The sequence below is a fragment of the Capronia coronata genome (genome assembly GCF_000585585.1).
Source record: "Capronia coronata CBS 617.96 chromosome Unknown acBCG-supercont1.5, whole genome shotgun sequence".
NCBI lineage: Eukaryota > Fungi > Ascomycota > Eurotiomycetes > Chaetothyriales > Herpotrichiellaceae > Capronia > Capronia coronata.
In genome coordinates this window covers 452,283-475,285 of record NW_006912897.1, presented here as the reverse complement: position 1 = coordinate 475,285, position 23,003 = coordinate 452,283, and the positions used below count along the sequence as shown (strand labels likewise).

The 23,003-nt window shown below is 52.4% G+C and overlaps 6 protein-coding genes across 6 annotated transcripts; 3 read left to right on the top strand and 3 right to left on the bottom strand.

Moving 5' to 3' along the window:
• Positions 1 to 881: 881 nt before the first annotated feature.
• Positions 882 to 3,169, top strand: A1O1_05861 (glycerol-3-phosphate dehydrogenase; the record flags this gene model as incomplete). The annotated part of the gene is made up of 2 exons (XM_007726745.1): positions 882 to 3,030; positions 3,081 to 3,169. The coding sequence occupies 2 exons, from the start codon at positions 882 to 884 to the stop codon at positions 3,167 to 3,169; spliced, it is 2,238 nt and encodes a 745-aa protein (XP_007724935.1).
• Positions 3,170 to 3,884: 715 nt separating this feature from the next.
• On the top strand, positions 3,885 to 5,586 carry A1O1_05860 (uncharacterized protein; the record flags this gene model as incomplete). The annotated part of the gene is made up of 4 exons (XM_007726744.1): positions 3,885 to 4,044; positions 4,105 to 4,189; positions 4,246 to 5,431; positions 5,494 to 5,586. The coding sequence occupies 4 exons, from the start codon at positions 3,885 to 3,887 to the stop codon at positions 5,584 to 5,586; spliced, it is 1,524 nt and encodes a 507-aa protein (XP_007724934.1).
• A 2,032-nt stretch (positions 5,587 to 7,618) lies between these two features.
• On the bottom strand, positions 7,619 to 8,038 carry A1O1_05859 (sorting nexin-3; the record flags this gene model as incomplete). Its single annotated transcript, XM_007726743.1, has 2 exons — positions 7,619 to 7,647; positions 7,753 to 8,038. The coding sequence occupies 2 exons, from the start codon at positions 8,036 to 8,038 to the stop codon at positions 7,619 to 7,621; spliced, it is 315 nt and encodes a 104-aa protein (XP_007724933.1).
• A 930-nt stretch (positions 8,039 to 8,968) lies between these two features.
• On the top strand, positions 8,969 to 12,084 carry A1O1_05858 (uncharacterized protein; the record flags this gene model as incomplete). Its single annotated transcript, XM_007726742.1, has 2 exons — positions 8,969 to 9,884; positions 9,932 to 12,084. 2 exons carry the CDS (start codon positions 8,969 to 8,971, stop codon positions 12,082 to 12,084), a joined length of 3,069 nt encoding a protein of 1,022 aa, XP_007724932.1.
• A 649-nt stretch (positions 12,085 to 12,733) lies between these two features.
• A1O1_05857 (uncharacterized protein) lies at positions 12,734 to 14,653 on the bottom strand (the record flags this gene model as incomplete). The annotated part of the gene is made up of 3 exons (XM_007726741.1): positions 12,734 to 13,443; positions 13,667 to 14,495; positions 14,621 to 14,653. 3 exons carry the CDS (start codon positions 14,651 to 14,653, stop codon positions 12,734 to 12,736), a joined length of 1,572 nt encoding a protein of 523 aa, XP_007724931.1.
• A 1,957-nt stretch (positions 14,654 to 16,610) lies between these two features.
• Positions 16,611 to 18,848, bottom strand: A1O1_05856 (uncharacterized protein; the record flags this gene model as incomplete). The annotated part of the gene is made up of 1 exon (XM_007726740.1): positions 16,611 to 18,848. The coding sequence occupies one exon, from the start codon at positions 18,846 to 18,848 to the stop codon at positions 16,611 to 16,613; it is 2,238 nt and encodes a 745-aa protein (XP_007724930.1).
• Positions 18,849 to 23,003: the final 4,155 nt, after the last annotated feature.

Here is a 23,003-nt window from a genome sequence, read left to right as displayed (position 1 = left end):
TGGACTTTTGTATAGTCGCCATCTCCGGGAAAGAGTGAGGCCATTTGTGTTCTCGATCAAAAGCTCTTTCATAGTATGCATATTATTACCAGGACCAAAAGTGATGAATTGAAGACAAGAAGCACATGTCAGAGTCTCCCGGAACTGTAGTAGTAGACGGACCCTTTGGTCCCTCAAAAGTGTCACGCTTCCTTCATATGGACTGGCAATGTGCATATACCGGGGAACGAGACAAGGAGTCGCGAAAGAGGCGCCCAATGGCAAGGATCAAGATGGTCACTGCTGCCGCCCGTGCATATGGATTCGGATATCAGCATGCCGAGTTGCAGCGGGAGACATACACGACATACTACAGAGTAGCGCACCGAGGGAGAGAGACCATGGGTTCGTGGGTCCAAAAGAACGAACTATGACGCTGATGGGCTCGACAGCTTCTCTATCACTGGATCTCGCTATGAGCGAAACGAGATCGTCTCGTCTCGTCTCTGCCCTTCTTCCCGGCGAGACCGGTGGAGAGAGAGAGAGAGAGAGTGTGTGTGTGTGTGTGTGGGTGTAGGCTTGAACACCCTCCACATCTGCTTCTCATGGCTCCCTTCACTTCTGCCGCTCCTCCTCTGTCCTCAGTACTGTCGCTTCGATGCGGCCGCCTCTACTACTCCGTTGCCCGACTCCCAACTCAACCCAGCTCTCCTGAGCCGCCATCAGCGTCTCTTCGTAACCCCACTGTTCAAGTCCGGGGAATGGCAGCCGGCGTGGATTGAGCTGCTACAATAAACCATCAACCATATCACTCACTCGTCGACGTCCTGTCGCAATCCCCATCTCCGGCAAACCCGCCCGCCTGATATCGCGAAGCCTCAACCTTCCTGATACTGCCAGACATGGCCTCGGCCGGTCGTTCTCCCCGAGCCCGTCGATATCTCAAGCCCCTCCTATATTCCGCAGCGGCGCTGGCTGGGGTTGGCGGAGCCGTGGTCTACATATCCTACCGTCCCATCAACGTGCCCGGCTCTCAGGGTGCTCTTGTCCCGACCCCACGCACCAAGGATGGGACCATTATTCCTCCTACATTCCCCTTGATCAAGTCCCGCGACGAGCAGATCGCCGACCTGAGGAAAAGTGGTGGTTTGGTTGGCTCGGCGCCCGAAACACCTATCACCCAGCAATTGAAAAACAGTTTTGATCGATTAAGAGGCGCGACAACCGACGACAAGGAGACACAATTGCCGAAAGATCAAGAAGCCGGAGAACCATATGACCTCTTGGTTATCGGTGGTGGAGCCACGGGATCTGGTATCGCTCTGGATGCTGTGACTCGAGGGCTGAAGGTCGCGCTGGTCGAGCGCGATGACTTTGCCGCCGGCACAAGCAGCAAGAGTACGAAGCTTGTCCATGGCGGTGTCCGCTATCTCGAAAAAGCGGTCTGGGAACTCGACTACAACCAGTATGCCTTGGTCAAGGAAGCGTTGCGGGAAAGGAAATACTTTCTCGATACGGCGCCTCATCTCTCCATGTGGCTTCCTATCATGATCCCGTTGCAAGTCTGGTGGCAGGCTCCTTACTTCTGGGCGGGCACCAAACTATATGATCTCCTCGCAGGCAGTGAAGGCATTGAGACGAGTTACTTTTTGACCAAGAGCAAGGCTTTGGATGCATTCCCCATGTTGAAGAAGGACAACCTGGTGGGCGCCCTCGTGTACTACGATGGAGCGCATAATGACAGCCGAATGAACGTTTCTATTGCCGCCACGGCTGCGCTTTGGGGGGCCACTGTCGTCAATCATATGGAAGTGACGAGTTTGACAAAGGACGAGAACGGCAAGTTGAACGGCGCCATCGTCCGCGACGTGATTGCGGATAAGAACGGGAAGTCGGCAGCTCCAATCACCATCCGCGCAAAGGGGGTCGTCAACGCGACTGGACCGTTCTGTGACTCCATCCGCAAAATGGACGACCCGAAGGCGCAAGAGATTGTGGCTCCAAGTTCTGGTGTACATGTGGTCCTGCCGGGTTACTATAGCCCCCAGAAGAACACGATGGGTTTGATCGATCCCGCCACCTCGGACGGTCGTGTCATCTTCTTCCTACCGTGGCAGGGCAATACGATCGCCGGCACTACTGATGCGCCGTGCAATATCACTGCACAGCCGATAGCCGGAGAAGACGAGATCAACTGGATTTTGAATGAGATCCAAGGTTATCTGTCTCCCGATATCAATGTGCGACGCGGCGATGTACTGGCTGCTTGGTCCGGTATTCGCCCCTTGGTCAAAGATCCCAAGGCGAAAAACACCGAGTCGCTGGTGCGGAACCACCTCGTCACAGTCTCCGAATCTGGTCTCCTGACATGTGCGGGTGGGAAATGGACAACGTATCGTCAAATGGCAGAGGACGCCGTGGATGAAGCCATCAAGCATTTCCACCTCCAGACGCAGCCCATTGTCACGCCGACGAGAATCAGTGGAACCGAGATGATTGATGACGCTGCGCCGCTCGACGGGACCTGCCAGACACATCAGGTTCGACTGGTGGGTGCGCATGGATACTCGAAAACGCTTTTCATCAACCTAATCCAACACTTTGGCATCGAGACCGAGGTGGCCAAACACCTTGCAGAGGCCTATGGAGATCGTGCTTGGACTGTGGCCGCACTGTCAAGTCCCACCGATCAGAGGTTCCCTGTGCGAGGTAAACGCATCTCGCCTCTATATCCGTACATTGACGGGGAGGTGCGGTATGCGGTTCGACACGAATTCGCTCAACGTGCCGTCGACGTGATCGCTCGGAGGACACGACTGGCATTCCTGAATGCGCAAGCGGCATTGGAAGCATTGCCGCAGGTTATCGATCTGATGGCCGAAGAATTGAAGTGGGATAAGAAACGCAAGGACTTGGAGTGGAAGGAAAGTGTCGCGTTTTTGGCGTCGATGGGCCTGCCCAAGAGCAAACTGGGCGTGTCAAGAAAGGACGTCGAGAGCGGCAAGGCCAGATTTGCCGACGAGTATGAACGAAAGTTGTATTCAAGACATAGTAAGTGTTGTTGTCGCCGATCCCATCTCAACCTGCTGACCACTTCCCAGATGGGCCAGCGGACACCCTGGAGACTGATTCTAAGCTGAGTCCTGGACACAACCCTGTAATGGGGCAAGATTCTCCGGCCAACAGCTAAAGCTTTCCTCCGCTATACCGGGCGTATTTGCCGGTCGCATTATACCAGTCATCACAGCCTGGATCTGGCAACCTGTCCGCACTCGATCAGCACGCAGCACGAGGCTACGTGTGTTAACGCCCCAAAGTCAAAGGGCCACCACCGCGTCGAGCCTGGGCACACGAGTTCATCGTCTATCGTGTTTTCTCGACTGCTATGTATTAGTGTTTTGCATTCCCGTGGAAACCTCGCGATAGCTCTTGTCGATCGGGAGTTGTTGCCTTGTGACCGCAACTTGTATGGTGCCTGCCCAGGTACTGTGCTTGGTTCACCAACGGCGAGTCTGTTTCGATACCGACAGTCCGGAATGCTTTTTATATCTATCTACGCCCACAATTCAACCAACACTTTTACGAGTCCCCATAAATAGGACGGTATTCTTGTCTGTTGCTCTCTTCCTTTTCTTCCTCCTGATTCTCTTCCCCACACCTGCTTCGAGATTCTTCCCGCATGCGTCGAGGAGCAGGTATACCCTTTACTCATTGTTTTACCAAATACATTATCGACATTCCATCTCTAAGCTAAGCTCTGCCACTGTGGGAGACATTTCCAGCCGACCTGGAGCGTGCTACTGACTCCTTCGGAAGCTTCCCGGTTTCTCCTGTTCTCGCTGCTTGGGTCCTATCACATCATGGTCTTCAGCAGTCCCTCCAGCGCCTCATGGCGCCGTGGCCTCATGTTGCAGTCTATCTCTACCTACTTCAATCAAGGGCCGAAAGAACAAAAGACCCCCCAGACCAAGGTCAACGAAACCTCCCGCGACACCTCGACAAGTGATGGGGCGGCCAATGCAGTGCTTGGTGGCAGTAACATTGCGGACCCGGAAAAGAAAGATGGTAGGTGGTGAAATGGATACGATTGAAGGAATGAGAGTTGTATTGACTGTTTCATGACAGCTGGCACTGAAGCTGGGGAACAAACTTTGGATCCGATGACCAGCCGTATTGAAGGTGGAGTCGAGTACAAGTCGATGGTCTGGTGGTATGTTCTCGTCTAAAAGACCTTGGGTCTAGACTATGATGCTGACACCGTTGTAGGCAAGCTGGGATGGTGATGGTTGCCGAGACCATCTCTTTGGGAATCCTTTCGCTTCCCAGGGCCATGGCTACCCTTGGGATAGTCCCAGGTTTGATCCTCCTGGTGTGTCTGGGTGCCATGGCTTCCTACTCCGGATATGTCATTGGCCAATTCAAGATTCGCTATCCTCACATTCATTCGATGGGATGTGCTGGGGAGGTGCTTTTTGGTCGTTGGGGCGGCGAGATCCTCGGATGGGGTCAATTTTTGTTCTATGTCTTCATCATGGGCAGTCATATCCTGACCTTTTCCATCATGATGAACGCCATCACGGAGCATGGTGCCTGTACCATCATTTGGATGGTGGTTGGGACCATCCTCAGTCTGGTCTTTACCCTTCCCCGGACACTCAAGAATCTTTCCTACTATTCCGTTGCCAGCTTCATCAGCATCATCGGGGCGGTGATGATCACCATGATCGGAGTCAGCATCACCAAGCCAGGCATGAGACTTGTTGACGGACATGAGGTTCTCACCGTCCGACTCTGGCCAGAAGATAATCTGTCTTTTTCTACCGGATTTTTGGCAGTTGCCAACATGGTCTTTGCCTACGCAGGACATGTTGCCTTTTTCACCTTTATTTCGGAGTTGAAGAATCCTCGGGACTTCCCCAAAGCGCTGGCCTTTTTACAATGCAGCGACATCAGCATGTACATCATCACCGCGGTGGTGGTGTACTACTATGCTGGGGATCGAGTGGCTAGTCCAGCCCTGGACAGTGCCAGTGATGTCGTCAAGAAGGTCGCGTATGGCGTTGCAATCCCCACCATTGTCATTGCCGGAGTGGTCAATGGGCACGTGGGTGTCAAGTACCTGTATGTCAGACTGCTCCGGGACCATTCGGAAGATCTCATGCACCAAAAGACGTGGAAATCGTATGGCATCTGGGTGGGCATTTGCACGGGGTCCTGGCTGGGGGCGTGGGTCATCGCGGAAGCCGTTCCCGTCTTCAGTGATTTGTTGGGCTTGACCAGTGCTCTGTTCGCCAGTTGGTTCACCCTGGGATTGAGCGGCATGTTTTGGATCAAGATGAACCTGACGAGGAACGGCCAGAGGTGGAAGGTTGTACCCCGAAATGGTTGGAGTTTCAGCAAGACCATGTTGTTACTGGTCAACCTGTTGAACATCGGGGTTGGAGCCATCCTGGTGAGTTTGGATCATGGTTTCAGAATGAGGTGAACAATGCTAATATTGGAATTCATCTACAGTGCGTTGTCGGACTGTATGCCAGCATTTCAAGCATGGTCCACAACGGAGCCACCAACAAGCCTTTCAGTTGTGCCAACAATGCAGCTCGTTGATCTTTGAAAGTTGCAAGACTCGGAGATCTGGAGCGGTATGCCCAGCGAATACCAGAAGGGTGGATACCGAGAAACCGGAGTGGGAGGCTTTCAGGAGTACGAGATTCAGAGAGCACTTGGACCCCGAAGCAGAAGAGCCGCAAAGGAGAAATAGATGATTGCAGGGGGAGGGATGTGTGCAGCTCGGACGGAACAGGGGAGTCGACACCCTGAAGGCGACAATGGGCGTTGGTTTTGGGTTATAAAAGGCCGATTTCATTCTTGGTCTGGGCCCCTGAGGCATGGTAGTAGTAGGAGTATTTGATGGTTCTTTTGGGTATCAATAGATGATTATCTTGACGAAATTGATCCAACCAACATAGAGAGAGTATCCAGCTAGATGTCCACGAGACGGAGATTGGTAGATAGTAGGTAGCGTGGTGGGAGTAGCTTTGGAAAGTCCCCATTCCCCAATGCCATGCGAGGCTGTGCATCTTTGGTCCTGTCGGCGTAGTGGCTTAGTAGGATTGGATGGTCCTCTCGAGTGTTGTGACACGATTGTTTTGACGAAATAGATCTCATGTCGAGTACCAAGCTAGCTGTCCACGAGAACGAGTCGGTGATCAGTAGGTACCAGATAGTAGGAGTAGTAGGTAGTAGGTGGCGTGTTGAGACTCGAGGATAGATTGGAAAAGTCCCCGTCCCCACACGAGGCTGAACATCCCCTATCCGCCCTCCTTAGATCAGGAGTCCATTCTTATTCTCTCCCGCTGCTGAGTTGAGTCTAGTGGGTTGAATACGGGTGAATGAACATGAATGAATTGCTCGGCCGCGAATAAAAGGTGCAGGTTGACTTTTCTGGGCCATAATACCAGTAGTACCTAGGGAGGTAGGCATTCAGGTATCTATAACGGCCAGGGCTTCAGAGTTCGAGTGCAATGGCACAGATGAGAGTCAGCTCACATACTAGTACATGTCTTAGTACGTAAGTAGTAGTAGTAGTACATAGGGAGTAATTAGGTGGTGAGTCATGATCTCGCGGCGAGGCTGAGCAACACTGAGCGTTGGGGCGTAAGTAAGTGGGTAGGTATACAATTCCCTTTCTGGAACCTATATCCCATCTGTCTCGTCGATCTATCTATCCATCCATCGACGAAGTAGCTAGGTAGGGTAAGTAGATAGCTAGGTAAGTAGATAGCTAGGTAAGTAGATAGCTAGGTAAGTAGATAGGTAGGTAGGTAGTAGCGAAAATCCAGGTATGCGAGGTAGAAGAGAACTCAAGAAAAGAAAGGGAAAAAAGAATACGTTATAGATGGAAGTACCCTCGTAAGATCATACACGTACACGGCGGTAGGTATCCATGGGAATGGACGGCACAGAGCATAGCACAGCAGAGCAGACCAGACCAAAGCGACCCTCACCCTTACCCTTACCCTACAAGTCTCTCCCAGGGCTTTTTCGAATCAAGAAGGCCCTATGTAGACTCTTAAGTTTGTGGAACAGAGAACCCAGTTCCAATGAAAAGAGCTTGCTATCTGTCTAACTGCAACTGCACATGGCTGGGCGGGCATATGCATATTGGTATTTCCCGTCGCCGTATGCTATCGATACAGCCTGCTCAGTGTCCATCCGCTTTCCGGTGGTCCACATCCGTCGCACATCTTTCAGAGGCCCTGTTGCTCGACCGAAGACTCTCCTCTCTCGGGGGGAAAAAGGATATGGTAAGAGCGAACGAACCACAAGGGAACAGTGCTGCAAAGGGACTGAGGGATAGCGCGAGAGAGCGAGTGGTACAAATCCCCGCTGCTCCTGTCTCAACTAATTCATGTGAATGTGATCGGATTGTACCATGCCGTATATTACCGTACTGGATTGGATTGGATTGGTCTGGTCTCGTTATTGGTCAGATATCCTTTTATTTTGATGTTTCCCTCCCGGGTTGCAGCCCTCGTCGATATCATTAGACTGCCGGCCGAAGCCAACTCGGACTTGGAACTGGAATTGGACTTGTACTCGAACTCCAGCTTCCAGCCCTAACAAAATAGTTCCAACATCACCATGCATTGCGGTCCCAATTCGGATCTAAAGAACAGGTCAGACTTTTGTCAGAATGAGGGTGGCACTCAATGACCGGCGCAAAATGGCGTGAGATATGCCATTTCTTGGATTGACAAAACAACGACTCACCTTGTATGAATGCACCGAGGACTTTACTCCCCGTTTGCAGCAGCGGGTGTCCCGCAACAATCTGTAAGAAACGCTGCAGTCCTTCTCTTCGATGTTCAATCACGTCGTCGGAGAATCGGTTGGTGAACACCTTGCCGGGCAGTGGAGGGATGGTGACTCTGGCACTCTCCCGCTCCAGAATGTCTCGGAAGTACTCGAAGTCGGAATATCGGCGGCGCACAACGGAATGCCGCAGCTTGAAGGCGGGGATGTTGGTGCGCGTGTGGATTTCATACGAGGTATACATGTTTCGCGGAGAGGAGCCGTGGGTCTGCGGGTTCTTGACCTGTTTGTTTCACCATTGTTCTTTGGTCAGTCCGGGCTTGGTTCGTTCTCGCAGCGCTTGCTGCCAGCAGTGTGTGGATTGAACTCCTCGCGGAGGTATCGAGGAAAGAGGAAGAGGGAAACCCGGGGACAGAGAATGGAAGAGGGGGGAGTCATCAAGCTATAGCGACGAGGAAAGCTTGCCCCGGGGTGGATGTGGACGTACCTCTATCTCTAGAAAGTTTTCGGGCGGGCCATAGATCTCCTCGAATGTCTGTTGTCGCGGTTCGGGTAAGGCTTGCATGGTTTGAATTGCGGTATGTGTTTGTAGGTAGGTGGTGGTGGGGGTGATCGAGGGTGGGTTGCGTGTGCGCAGTCAAGCCAGGCGATGGTAGGAGTGCTGGAATACTATTGATACGATGTAGGGGACGGGAAGTAGGGGACGGGAAGCTGTTGTTATTGCTGTCGCAAGGATCTAGGTTGGTAGGTTCAGGTTGTAGAAGGCGTGGTGGTGTTGCAGTGGTGTTTGGTTGAAGTCCAGATGGTCGCAGTTCACAGTTCACAATTGTAGTTCGCAGTTGGTAGTTCGCAGTTGTAGTTCGCAGTTGTGTCGTCTGGAACTTTCCTCAGTCAGATGCAGTGCCACGATGCCTGTCATGCTAGGATTCCCGGTCCCGGCCTCGGTCTCGTGGCAGTGACGGTTTAGTCTTAGTACTAGAGTATTTAGGTACCTGACTACTGTATAAATTATTAGAGTGCTATCGCAGCATTCCCTGGAGCCAATCACCGACTTCCCCTGCTCCTCCCCGCAGTCGGCCATCGGAGCCTTGGCATAAAAAAGTCATAGACCGACAGCAACTTTTTTCTGAGGCCTCAATGCAAGATGTCCAAGTCAACTCCAAACGCAGTCAAGATGTCGAAGAAGCGAAAGAGGGAAGTCGACCTCGAACTCGTCACGGTCTACGAACACCTGGCCGATGATGTCGAGTCTGTCCGTCTCAAGGCAGCTCATACTCTGGTCTCGAAAATCTTCAAGCCCGGCGTCACCAATAACGAGCAAACCCGAACCATCCTAACACGTCTGTTCCGTGGGTTATGCAGTGGACGCAAGGCTGCTCGGCTCGGTTTCTCAGTCGCTTTGACTGAATTGCTTTCCCAATTGAGTTCGACGTTGGAAGCAGATTCGGAGGATGCTTTGACGGCTTCTGGGATCCTGGACATCCTCGAGACTCAAACCGTGCCTGAAAGCGGTACAAGCGGTCAGGATGAACGCGATCACTACTTTGGACGAGTGTTTGGAGCCGACGCCGTGTTCAAGTCAGGCTTGCTGTTGAAGAACCCAGATCTGTCGGTTTGGAAGCGTCTGTTGGATTTGATCTGCGGTGTGGCAACGAGGAAGCCCTGGCTCCGGCAAGAATGTGGCTGGATCTTGGTCAACGGTCTGGTGTCTACTCGCGTCAATCTGCCGGACGAGTTTGTGGTTGCTATCATCGAGAAAATGGCCGAGCACAAACTCGTTCGCACCCCTGAGGGCGTCGCCGTATGGCTGACGGCAGAGAGGCTGTTTCCCAACGCGAAGCTGCCAAAGTCTGTCTGGAAACACGGCGATCCGTTGGCCAAGAAGGATGTGGACGTCCTCGCCGATATCCTCAAAGATGCCCGGTCACACTCGGACCAGGACACGGAGCTGGAAGCCCAAGGTTCTGCTAGATGGTCAGCCAATCTGCACTTCGCTTGGGACATCGTTTCGAATGAACTGTTTCGAGATGATGCCAAAAGCAACAAGCACCGAATCTCTTTTGAGCTGTTCTGGGACACGGTTGTTGACAGTAAGTGAGATTCCACTCCTCCTACGTTCCAACTGACATGGTGATAGAAAGCCTGTTCTCACCCTCCAGCAGCACTGAGAGAAAAGCGTGGGGTTTCGCTGTTTGGAGAAAGGTGTTCGAGAGCGCGCCTCAAGCAGTGTTGCAACACACATTTACACCTCAAGCGACGCGCTGTTTCGTCAATTCTTTGAAGAGTCCGGAAAGATTTCTTCAGAGACATGCCATGAGACTCTCTCAAATATTCCACACTCGCCTATCCCCCAGTGACCTTAAAAGGCCTTCTCATGGATTGACGGGAGCTTGTATTAAAGCCCTTCTGGACAGCGTCTCCTACGGTGACTTTGACCAGCTTACGAAATCCAAGACTTTACAAAGTGTGCTGGACGTGAACGATCCCAAGGTTCTTGAAGCTGCCTTCTTGACTCTACATGCACTTCTTTTGCTGGACTCGCCGCCTGAAGAGGACCAAAAGGCCGTCTTGATGCGGCAAAAAACACTCATCGGCTTAGAGTTCAAGATTGTGGCGACATTGCTGCGACGTTCAGAACAAAAGGCAAAAACAGACATCCCAGTTGATCCCGATGATGAAGGAACTGAGCTTGCCAAATTGATCTTGGATGGTTGGGCGGTAGAAGTCACCCGCCCGGATCTTTCGACAAAACCGGAAAGTGTCTTCAAAGCCAGCATACTCCCGGGAGCACGCGAATTCATGAAGGAACGCCTTGCTTTGGCTTTTGAACAAGCTCTGAGACTGGGTCGAGTTGGGGCTGACATCTTTCATCATGCCGTCCTCTCTATCTACCAACTTGAGAAGAAGGGAAAATCGGAAGCATCAATGTTTGAGGATGATATTCGGAACATCGTTCAACAGGGCTGGCACAAGCTTACGAGCATGCCCACAACTTTCACCACCTCCAAGCAACACCCTGTCAAGAAATCTGCGGAACGCGAACGCCGCAAGAGTGGAGATGTTGCCAAAGACAGTGCTGTGGAGAGTTTTCCAACATTCGCAGATGGCTTGTGTCTCCTATATTCTCTGGCCCTTTTCCAGATCTATCTCGGTGAGACAGACGCCGTGGAGATATTGCAGGATCTGCTTCAACAACAGCAGCAACCCGACTCGATCGATGCCATTGTCGAGATAATCCTCAGTTTCTCGTCCAAGCCGTCAAAGTTCCTCCGGCGGATCTCGATCGAAATCTTCGATGCCTTTGCGCCGCATATCACCGCCCAAGGTCTCGAGTCATTGTGTCGTGTTCTGGAGACTAAGGAGAACGTTGAAGGCCAGCAAGAAATGTTTCAAGCAGAAGATGTCGTCATGGAGGATGGCACGAGTCCGGACTCGGACTCGGACGAGATGGATTCGGACGTCGAGGTCGAATCTATCGCGCAGGAGGATGCCTCTGAAGGCACGTCCTCATCTGCAGAGTCAAACGACGAGACGGCAGACGACGAATCCGAAGAAGGCGAAGACGACGATGAAGACGAAGAACTGGCCAAGTTCGACGCCGCCCTGGCATCTGCCCTCGGCACCCGCAGGCTCGACCAGAACGATGTGGCCGCGGCTTCCGACAGCTCCGATTCTTCCGACTCGGACATGGACGACGACGAAATGATGGAGCTGGATTCGAAGCTGGCCGAGGTCTTCCGTGCGCGGAACGAGGAACAGAACAAAAACAAAAAGAAGGCGGCCAAAGATGCGAAGGAAAACGTGGTCAATTTCAAGAATCGCGTGCTTGACCTGATCGAGTCATACCTGAAGCATCAACAGCAGAATCCCTTGACTGTCGACTTGATCTTGCCTCTCTTGACGCTCATGAGGACCACGCGGACCAAGCAACTCGCCGATCGAACCTACGCCATCCTGCAACTGTTCTGCTCGCGAGCCAAGGGGTTCATCAACGTTCCAGACCTGAGCACGGAATCTCAGGTCGCTCACGCTCTTGACATCCTCCGAGCTGTCCATGTCGAAGCGGCAAAGGAGTCTTCGAATGTCCATTCCAACGCAGCCAGTCAGACGAGCATTCTTCTGGTCAAAGCTCTTGTCAAAGCCAACAAGAGCCATGTCAAGGACGTGGTGGACATTTATGCCTCCACCAGGGTGAAGCAGCTGACCGATAAGAGATGCCATATTTCGCCAGGACTTTTCACCGACTGGAACAATTTGTGTCAGGCTGCGAGAGAGAAGTTGGCTAATTGAGGACCACATCGTCATGGGGCTGCAGCCTTGCTCGAGCAGGTTTGGTTATGGCAAGCACATGCAGCAAACTTCCTTACGGGATTCATGAGACAGATATGATGCCTTGTCTTGACCTGACGCCTTAGACCATCGATTTCTGCCATGTGTTTGTGCAGAATGCAAAAAAAATATGCCATCCACCATGTGTCTTCTTCTTTTCATTCATTGGCTCCCAACGACCTTGGGATATCTGACTCGATGCTCGCGGTTTCTAAGTGGCCTGGCTTACTTAACAAACGAGGATTTTACTTTAGATACACTTCATGTGTAGAAATAGGTATATCTGTATATCTGTATATCTTGTTCACGTCTCCCTTTGGCGAGGCAGTAAGCTGAGTCCATGATCCTAACACTAACGCCTAACCTGACTTGCTTGGTGAGGACAGGCAGTCCCTTTCCAAGACAACAAGCTAGCAGTATAGTTCAAGTCAAGTCAAGTTAATCAGTCATACGACCCCTGACCGCCGTCCACATCCATCGAAATACCAGACATCTTGGACATTCGAAGGTAAGACGTCCATAGTGAAACATGCCCCGAACGCGAACAGGGAAAACCCCAAGTCAGCCTTCTCAACGGGGTCCGATACAGAAGAGAGGAAACCAAATCAAATCAGTACTTCTCAGTGATATGAATCTCCTCGCCCCGATGCGCAGCCGTCTTCCCAACCTGGTCCCGATCGCCGAAACTATTGCTGTCATCATCTCCATTTTCATCCGCCTCATCATCTCGGATCTTCTCCCCGCTCCCATCGACATTCGTCAACGGCTCCACCGAATCGCCAAAGACCTGACCAATATCCTCCAACGACCTCCCCTTCGTCTCGGGGAAATAGAGCCAAACGACAAAGAAAATCAGGGTGGTCAGCACGACGAAGACGAGATAATATTTCCAGCCGACGTCCTTGAACGCCGACGGGGCGGCCTGCAGAAAGACAATCGTGGCGATGAACAGACCCGAAATCGACACGGCCAGGCCCTTGGCGCGCACGGGGGTCGGGAAGATCTCCGAGGCGTAGACGTAGCTGGTGGCGTCGCAGCAGGCGGAGAAGCAAGCGATGTGCAGAAACAGGAAGAAAACGGCCGCGCTGGCGGATCCGTGCGAGTTCGTGCGCTGGAAGACGGACACGGTTATGCATTCGCCGACGAGGGCGAGGATGCAGCCCGCGAATCCGACCATCAGCATGCGCGTGCGGCCGAGGCGGTCAACCACCAGCGAGTTGATCAGGTTGCCGAAGGGCGAGACGGTGATCCAGCCGCCTTGGATCAGGAGTTGTTGGACGGTCGTGAAGCCGAGAGAGGCGTAGAGGGAGGGACCGTAATCTGATACAAAAAAAAGGATCAGTAATGGATTCCCTTATGGGATAAGGGAAAGGGAAACAGGATTTGTATTTCGTTTTCTCTCCTCGGATTCCGCAGTGAGATATCATGAATCCGGCACAATGGACCACAACTGCTCGAGACAAATGGGAAGGAAGAGAACGAGAACGAAAAGAAGAAGAGGAGAGTCAAGACAAGAGAAGACGCAAGACAAGAAAAAACTCACTATTAATAACCAGCGTCGCTGTCCCCTGACATCCAAACATGGCCAACCAACCGACCAGACATCTCTTCCGAAAATGCGGCAGACGGAACAACGACCACAGCGACAAGTCGGCCTGTTTCTCATGCAGCAGCTGGCCGCGCAACAGCTTGAACTCGGCACGAACAGCCGGCTCGTCGTTGAGCATGGCGTCGCTGCTTTCGGCCCGCACGGCCTTGAACGACTTGTACGCCTCGTCCACGCGGTCATGGTCGAGCAGCCAGCGCGGGGATTCTGGTAGGAACAGCACGCCCAGGGCCAGCAGCAAGGGCGGCAGACACTGGATGGCCAGCGGCAGCCGCCACTGCGCGCCGCTGGCGTGCACGAAGTAGAAGCCCAGCCCGATCCAGCTGGCGCATGCGTAGCCGAAACAGATCAGCACGCCGTGCATGCCGACGAGCAGGCCGCGGATGCGCGGCGGCGCGATCTCCGACTGGTACAGGGGCACCAGGCCGACCAGGGCGCCGACGCCGACGCCCGTCACGAACCGCATCGCCAGGTACATGCCGATGTTGACGCTGCCGGCTTGCAGGGCGCCGCCGATCACCGTGATGATCGCATACAGAAGCAGCGCCTTTCGCCGGCCCAGCAGGTCCGGCGTCTTGATGATCGAGAGACAGCCGATCAGCCCGCCCGCTTGGAACAGCCCGTTGATCGCGCCCGTCAGGTCGGTCGCGTTGGAGCGCGCGTCGAGCTCGAAGTAGGCAATGAACGATGGCTGCCCGAGCGTCGTCGCGATGATGCTGCTGCAGTAGCCGTAGGTCAGGGAGCCGAGAGCGACGAATAGGACGATCTGGTAGAAGAGAGTTAAGAGTGGTCAGAAATAGACACTTTGGTAAATGATAGCATTGAAAGGGGGACCAGACACAAACAGACAGTAAACCGTGATATCAACAGTCAGGGGACAACACAACGTACCAGAAACCGAACAGTTGCCGGTGAGAGCGCCATGTCGGTCCTGACATGCACTCACGCCGTCTTCTGGGGGACAAGGTGACAGAGGGAATCAAGAAAGATCCCAGTCCCGGGGTCTGCTTTCCTGTGTATCGTGACAATAGTAATTTGACCGAATAAAGACAAGACACCTGGCGACGCGGTCGCGGTCTGGGAAGGGAACTTGGGCTTGGGCTTGGACCAGCACTGCACGAGGTCTGAAAAGTCCGGGGAAGGTTTTAGCACATCAGACTTGACGACCTCGACTTCGACTTCGACTTCGAGCTCGAAAACCGGGACGAGACCAGGGCTTAAAGTTGGACACTGGACTCCTAACCCCCCAGCATAGGAACCATTCCTTCGTAAGGCCAGGGGCAAGTCTTCGATCTAGGGCATTATGGGGCATCACCATGGCCATCGCATTGGTCGGCCACCTCGAACAGAGATTTCGAACCTCCATATCTCAGCATAGGTGCCGAGTGGCCTCAGGTCCCAATTGCAATTGTTTGGTGGGAAACGACAGGGGAAAAAAGAGACCGGGTGGGTTTTTAGTTGATATTGCCCGTTGCCAAAAGGTCAAAGCGAGATCCAGTATCCACCAGTATAGGCCACTTGCACGAATCAGCTTCGTCGAGAATGGCATTCGACTCCAGACCGATCTCGTTCGCCAGGTGGCCGGTTCCAGTAGCGGCAGGATAGGGCTTCATGAAGCCCATATAGACGAATCAACGCCCTCCGTGGTATTGAACCAGCTTTCAAACCAGACCGGGGAGACGTAGTTTGCTCCCAACGAGAAGCGGGTGGCCCCATCCATGATTCCATTGTATCTCAATTCCTTGACTCCAGTAGGTCGCCGAATTGGACCGTTGGGAATAGACGAGAATGAGAATGAACGGTCACAGACTTGTTCTCGGTGTGCTTTGCCTGCGGTGGACAGGACCTAAGTATCGAGATGTAGAGGTATGAAATGTAAAGCTGAACAGAGCTGTCACTTCAAAGATGGGCTGGTCATCTCTTCTGAGATATAACGGGTCCTGACACTCACATGTCGTCTGGTACGCTCTTGTCCACGATACTGTGTCGATCGAGCATTGGCATCGCCATCTTACAGAATCCTTCGTCCGGAGACATGGGGCAACATGACGTTCACACTGGTTTCAAGAGTCGATTAAAGAATCCCACTATGGCGTGAGCAATCATGTCAGCTGCGGCGAGGCTGCAGCATCAAGCAACAGCAGCAACAGCAACAGCAATAGAACCTCTCCTACAGAATATGAAAAGAGAAAAACGATACAAATATGGAATGAATGCTCATTGATTCGTTGTCAATTGCTTAATGTCAAGAAGTTCGTCATCTCGTAATGCTGCAACTCATCTAGCCTTTGCGATTACCGGCCTCGATCGATCACCATTGCAGACTTCGCTATTGATCCTCTGGGACATGGTCTTTCCTCAGTGTCGTGTCATTTCGTCCAGATCAAACCCGTCAACCCTGGACCAATGCAAGCCAGAACACCAAATGCACGGAAATAACCACCTGGGAGCTCAAGGGGAAGACTCCTATCATGTACCATGACCATTCGTCATCTCTCTCTGTGTTGCCATAAGCCCGATCTGGAGTTTTGTCTGTTCACCTCACTCTCAATGCTTGTTTCTTGGCCTTTGACCGTGTGCTTTTTCTGTGAGTGCTGCAGGCTCGCCTTCCCCACCATGCAAAAGCCAACTCTCGTAATCGCGAAATGCAATGCTGTGCAAAACGTAAATCACCTCGACAAACTCCTTCATCGCTCAAACCAGACTGCAATCCAAGACGAACGAGGAACCCGATTCAACGCCATTCAGGGTACCTGACCCAGACCAGAGTAGAACGGATCTTGCCCCGACATCAAAATGGCCCTCCTGGAGCAGACACCATGTCGTCATATACCGGTTCTTGTCCAAAAGAAGTCCCAGTCCAAGATGCTATCATTTTCAATCATGTGAAAGGATCATCTTTCGGCGGTAAATTCGACACCTGTCGCTGATAATGACTAGGATGGAAAGTGCTGAACATGGCCAATCTCTCTCCAATGCTCATGCTACTGGTGTGTCCATGACTGGGCATGGTTGCAAATGCAGTGGTGTTGATGAAAGGATCGCTTAGGCTCGGCACATGTCGGGGGTTCTTTGCTCGATAGCTTCTCTTGGTCGGATCAAGCTCGAATGGACTTCCCAGGCGTTTCTGTGTCGGGTCGACCTCAGGAGGAGCAAGGCTGGAAGAAACAGTAGGCCTCACAGGATGTGCCAAAGCTGCGAGAGATGGAGGCAAAGCTGGGACAGGTGGAATGCCGGACTCATCCGGCGTGTCAGGGGTATGCAACGTGGGTGGAGTGAACATTCGTTCAATTTGTTCCCGATTGTTCACAGCACCTAACGTCGCACCTCGACTTCGAACGCGTATTCTCCGTTGGCTAATGTCGCCCACTCCCGTAAAGGTCAACTCTGGTCGAGCTTCGGGTTTTGGAGCCTCGAACGTAGTCGGTGTGGGGACATCTAGATTCAGATTGGTGCCTAGTTTGTTGCTGATATTGCTCCCGCTCGGGCTCAACTCGTCTTCCAAATTGTGCTGCGCACGTCGCTTGTTGACATTGAGCGACACGTCATGTTCCAACTTGAACGGCGACAACAATCTGGACCCAGTGGCATGGATCGTTCCAAATTGATTGTGACTGATATGTCGACGATGCTTTGGGTTGTTATTGCTGGAACCATTCCAAGTGCTGTAATTGAACGGTGATGCGAGACGTGGAATGTTGCTGGCAACCTTCAGCTTGTCTGCTTCCGTCTCGATGCCCAAGCCCGCGGGAGTTGTCAAGGACATGGCGTCGGAGGTGTTGTTGATGGGAGTGTTGAACCAATCATCCGACATCTGCTCGGTTGGAGGAGACTCCCCGGTCACTAGCTGAGCCAAAGGGGCCGTTGCTCCACTGGCCACAAGGGAAATCCCAAGTTCTCTTGTGGCGTAGATAGTGGATGCTTCAGGATCAGCCTGTTGAGACATGGACCGAGTCAGTCTCGACGAGGGTCGTCGTGTAAATTGTTCATGGAAGGGTGAAGGACTCCTCGATTCGCGTAGTCGTTGATAATGGGCAGAAATGGTGAATTTCTCCTTGCATAATTGTTTCAGTCGTCTTCTTGTAGCCGACTCCGATGGCCAGGCATTTCTTGCATCATTGTGGTCCGTTCGCAGAAAATCATTGGGTTCCGGGGTTCTGTCTCTGACAAAGTTGCGGCTTTCAATGACATTTCGCATCTTGTATCTCCGAATGAGCGGGCGGGAGATTCTGCTTGCTTTGGGCCATGTTTCTTTGGCCCTTCTGGCCACTCGATGACAGACGCCTGTGGGGGGAATGCTTCCTGGCACGGTCTTGAAAGGTGTGACGGTGGGATCGGCCAGATACATTTGATAGACATTGAACAAATGGTTGTCCATCTCAATACTCCACTGGACGTTGCCCTTGGACATGAGTGTGTTGATCCGTAACTTCTTGCTTCTTCTCGAGGGAGTGTCCGGGATGATGTTGACTTTGGTTTGGCAAAACGGATCCTGTGATTCCAGATCGGGGCTTGTGGCACTGCCATCAAACGAAGTAGGACGAGTTGTGAATGTTTCTGATGAATACTCGGACGAGTCGGATCGAATGGAACACTCTGACGATGACCGATGCATATCCCATGCACTGTGCTTGTATTCCGCCGAAACAGCCTTAGTTTGTGATAGAGGTGTCCGTGGAAGTTGTGAGTCTCTGAATGTTGACAGTCTAAGGTTGTCGATGGGCGAAGGGTCGGTCATACTGTAGGTATAGGGTGGTCTGGCCAGAACAGAGTGTGTTTCAATCGACGGTAGGGGAAGTTCGGCATCCAGGTGGAACTCGGTCTTTGTAGACTGGGCGCTGGAAGGAATAGGGATGTCTGAAGCGAAGAGTGTAGCCGGAAGCGCGTTATTACGCGCCTGGAACCCGTCCAGGTCGATTCTCGTGCGTCGAATTCGGCAGGTCGAGTGACGGGGTGGAGGAGGTAGCTTGAGCTCGGCGAAGGTCTGATCCGGTGTTCTTGGGTCATCGCCAGCATCAAGTCGTAACGGAGCGAAGTTGCGAGGCAGTGTTATGGACATATGTGGCTTGCGTTGCGCCGAAGAAGCCATGAGAGTAGGAGAGGTTTGGCGGTCGGCCATGGTCGCGACGGGGCGCGCAAAGCTGGATTAGGACTCGATCTGCGGCCGCAGGGTGTGATGAAAGCTGCAAAGACCAGAATCCTGCAGGTCTGGTCCGTATGTGAAGAGTTCACGGGTTCATGCTGTGTGCGCGCGCGCGTCGATTCGGCTATGCGGGTATGCGGTCGGCCGGATCGAAAAACGCGCGGTGGAAATGAATCGACAGCGTCGCGGTGTTACGAAGGTGAGATGTATGTCAATCGACGGAGAAAAAATGTCTCAAGAGGTTCGAGGTGAGGGCGATTGTAAGTCAGTGGTGGTGGTGGATTGCGACAAGACACTCGTGTTGGAGGACGCGCAGGCTTGAGGACTGCAGGCGAAGAGTGAAGAGTGCGAGTTGCAAAATGGCGGTGGCTGGGGAGGGCGCAGGGAAGTTATTGGGGCTTGACCGGGGGTGCCGTGACTGCTGCAACTAGTATAGGTGATGGAACAGGACCACGTTGATTATCAAAGAGGAGTGGAAGAAGTGTTCGAAAACAATCGTAGTCGAGTCTGCACGCCGGTTTGTATGTTTTGCTTGTTTACCGATTGACGTGAAGGAAGAAAAGAGTTTGTTGGTGGTGGATGGACTGGAATGTTGAAAGGTGGATGGACGGGAGCGTTTGGAGGAGGCGAGAGCGGGAGTTGAGAGGAAGAATGGACGAGTTTCGCAGCGTCAATGGGCGCGGCACTGGACTGACACTGGCAGTGGCAGTGGCAGAGGTCGGTCACTGGCAGCTTGGTGGATATTTTCGCAGGTGTAGGCGAGGGACAGACTCCGGCCGTCAGTTCAGTGGTGGTGGTGGTAGTGACAAGAAATGCAGTGTGTGACAAGCCAAGTCATCCAAGGAACTGCCAAAGTCCAGCACTCCCGGGTTCCAGGGGGGGAGGTCAAAGTCAGATCTGGCGCTTGGAACGGACCTGAAGAGCCTGTTGTTCCCCAAGAGAGGAGCCCAGCAAAGAGGAAGAGACAAGAGGGGCGTGCGCTGCAGTAGAAGTAGCCTGTAGGTGGCAGCAAGTCCGGCTCTTTGGCTGTTATGCCCGTCACTCGACGACTGGCGCAGTGAGGCAAAGTGGAGCGGAACGGGTTGGTTTAGGGAGGCGAAGGGTGAAGGACGCAGGACGTGACAGGCGGAGTCACAACAAACAAACAATGCAGGTGATGTCGTAGAGGAGGATGAGGATGAGGAGGAGGACTGATGAGAATAGTATGAATTGAGGTTCAAGTCACGAAGATGAAGAGAAGAAGAGGAGAATAGAGGCGTGTGTAAAAGTAGAGCGCAGGCGTAGAAATGATACGTGATACCCAGCAATGCAGGCGCAGGCGCAGGCAGTGGTTAAAGGCGTCGTCAAGTTGCTCTTCTGACGCTCTACCAACTCTGTGCATCCTCCTCACGTCTTCCAATCCGACCTCATCCTCCACGCCCTCGTCCTTGTCTCACCTGCGCCCAAGTGGATTCTATCATCCTCGCCTTTGCTTCGAACACCCGCCCTTCTCGTCGATCCTGGTCATCACCCGTCTCGATGTTTTGTCTTCGTTGAACCCACCTCTACAGAACCCTCCTCTACTGAACCCTCCTCCACTGGCTGCACGTCAAACACGCTCGAGTCAGCCGACAACACAACAGTCGGTAACAACAACGACTACTCTCACTTCCATCATCGTATACCGTGTACACGTACTACTATTGCACAGCTGCTTGCTCTCAACGGCTTGTCCTGCTCTGGCTGCACTGCGGAGCACAGACTCGCGCTCTACTACTGCCACTGTCAAGGCCACATGTTCTACCACCTCGTCCACTTTTCTGCTATGAATACGTGCTGGCACGATCAATGCAAGCTGAGTTTGTGGCGGACGCAAGGTCATGGTTAGATATACTTGCTGGCCAGATGCTGGCCAAATCCTTGAAGCTGCATACCCAGGGATTCCAGCTCTTCTGACAGCAGTGAGCCGATGGTCGTGTGCTTTCTGGTTCGTCGTTCTTGCAAGCCAAACTGACGCGTCAAGCTGTCAGAAACTAACAACGCGTAGGTGACACGCTAATCGAGTGAAAGGTCTTCTGGTTGGCTGCTCTCCCAGCCAATCCACTTCCTTGCGTTTCTTTTGGCCAATGATTTCCTCTTGCTCCTACTTCCCCATATAGCCACGAACAAGACGCCACAACGTCGCACAAACTTGAACCTCGATCGATTCCACGCTCTCAGCAATGCCTTGATCATTACATCAAACCCTTCTGACAAGGATTCAGGCTTCAACAACCTTCCCTTCATGCATGATATATCCATCTGGGATTTAATGTCACCCTTGGCTCCTGGCTGGAATTCCAATCCCCTCCCTATACATGACCTCACTTCTCCATCCACGAAACTCCATGCCGGCTGTTGTCCCGGCGAAGAGTCGAGGATATGAAGCATCTCAAGATAAATAAACAGCGGGATAGTAGTTCAAGAGGTGGACTCCCTCCCTCCTTCATTACCTGTCACGGCAAGGCAAACAGGGATCATCAATGAACAATCCCTTTGTCGGGGGTTTATTTTTATTGTCTCTCTCCGTCTCCGTCTCCCCTTGCAGACCCAGACAATTCTCTTCCGAAGCCATGGATATGTTCCGAACATCTCTCCCTTGCTTGCAGAATCAGGGGGATTGAGAAGGGTTGGAAACCCGGAAATCTGGGCTTGATCTATCTTGGGGTGCTGCTTCGGGACACAAACCATGCATACTGCAAGGCTAACCAACTCCCAACACGACCCTCGAGGCCTCAGCAACTACACAGGACACCGTGCATGTTCGGAGCGCTCCGCTCTGCCCGCTTTCTTTATCCTGCTTGAAACCTGTCGCTGATTGCAGGTGAGGTCTTGCTTCTACGTACGACAGTATGATCGACCGCTTCGAGCCTCGATCTGCTTCGACCACGATGCAGCCCGGGCGCTCGACATCGAGGCCGGGGTTATCTTTCGATTTCCGCTCACTGATCCTCTGGCCCTAGCTCACAGGAGACTTGACTTATCATTCCGATAATTACCTTAGGTAGGTACAGGTAGGTAACCTTCAAGGAAACATACCCAGTATGTACTTAGGGCATCGTATCAACAACATCCCACGGGTCCTCATGAAGGCCAGAATGTGGTTGGAGGTTGGATATGAGTACCTTCAGTAATGCCTGGCTGTAGGTGATGGAGTCGCCTTTTGGGGCGGGACGGGACTGCCGCTCGCGATCTTAGCCCACTACTAGGACTGCATGCCAAACCTCTTGATGATCGCCTCAGACAAGAACGACACGTTGTCGATACGATACAGGAAAAGGCAAGGGTACGGTAGGTGATTGGGAAGCAACTTGAACTTGACAAGAAATGCCGGCATAGTCATTCTGGCGGCGCTGTCAAAAAAAGGACAGCATCATACATGCTATTTATGACATGTCAAATGTCTACATTGCTTTTCTACTCAGCCACTGCAATAGAGGACTTGATTTGCCATTCATGGCAGACTCCCGACGCGTCGATTGTCGATTGTCGATTGTCGATTGTCGATTGTGATTGTCGATATATAGAAAGTCCCTACTCTTGTAGCTCCGAGGACATTGGGTGAGTAATAAGTCATGTTGATGTCTATGTACCTAGGTATCTATGAAAAAGAGACCCAACTGCAATTCGCCGTGTGCCGTTTGCAGTCTCATCCCCATGGGAGTTCTACCTGAAGAAGAGCTCATAAGAAAAGATCATCTCACCCAGACCATCCTTATATACCTAGGTAGGTAGTCAAGGGGATTTCGTCCTTGGTCATACTCGACTTCTATCTCGGATCTTAGATCCTCCATCTGCGATACTAGTGTCGTATCAGACCTTTGGAATCAAATGGTCAAGAAAGGTAGATCCCTACCTAGGTACTAGTACTTAGCTACAGGATGTGTACCGTACAGTTAGGTAGGTAGTAGTATACTGTTGCGAAACTGCACATCCGACGGGGTTCTATTATCAACAGCAGCTCGAATGGTGAAGAGAGAAATAGCTATCCGGAGTGCTTGATTATATACTAGTACCGAGCATAAACTGCCTGCTCTGACTCTCACGTTCGTGCCCATGTTCGTGCTCATGCTGACGTCCCTTGAATACCTGAGGTATGTCGCTGGCTTATGT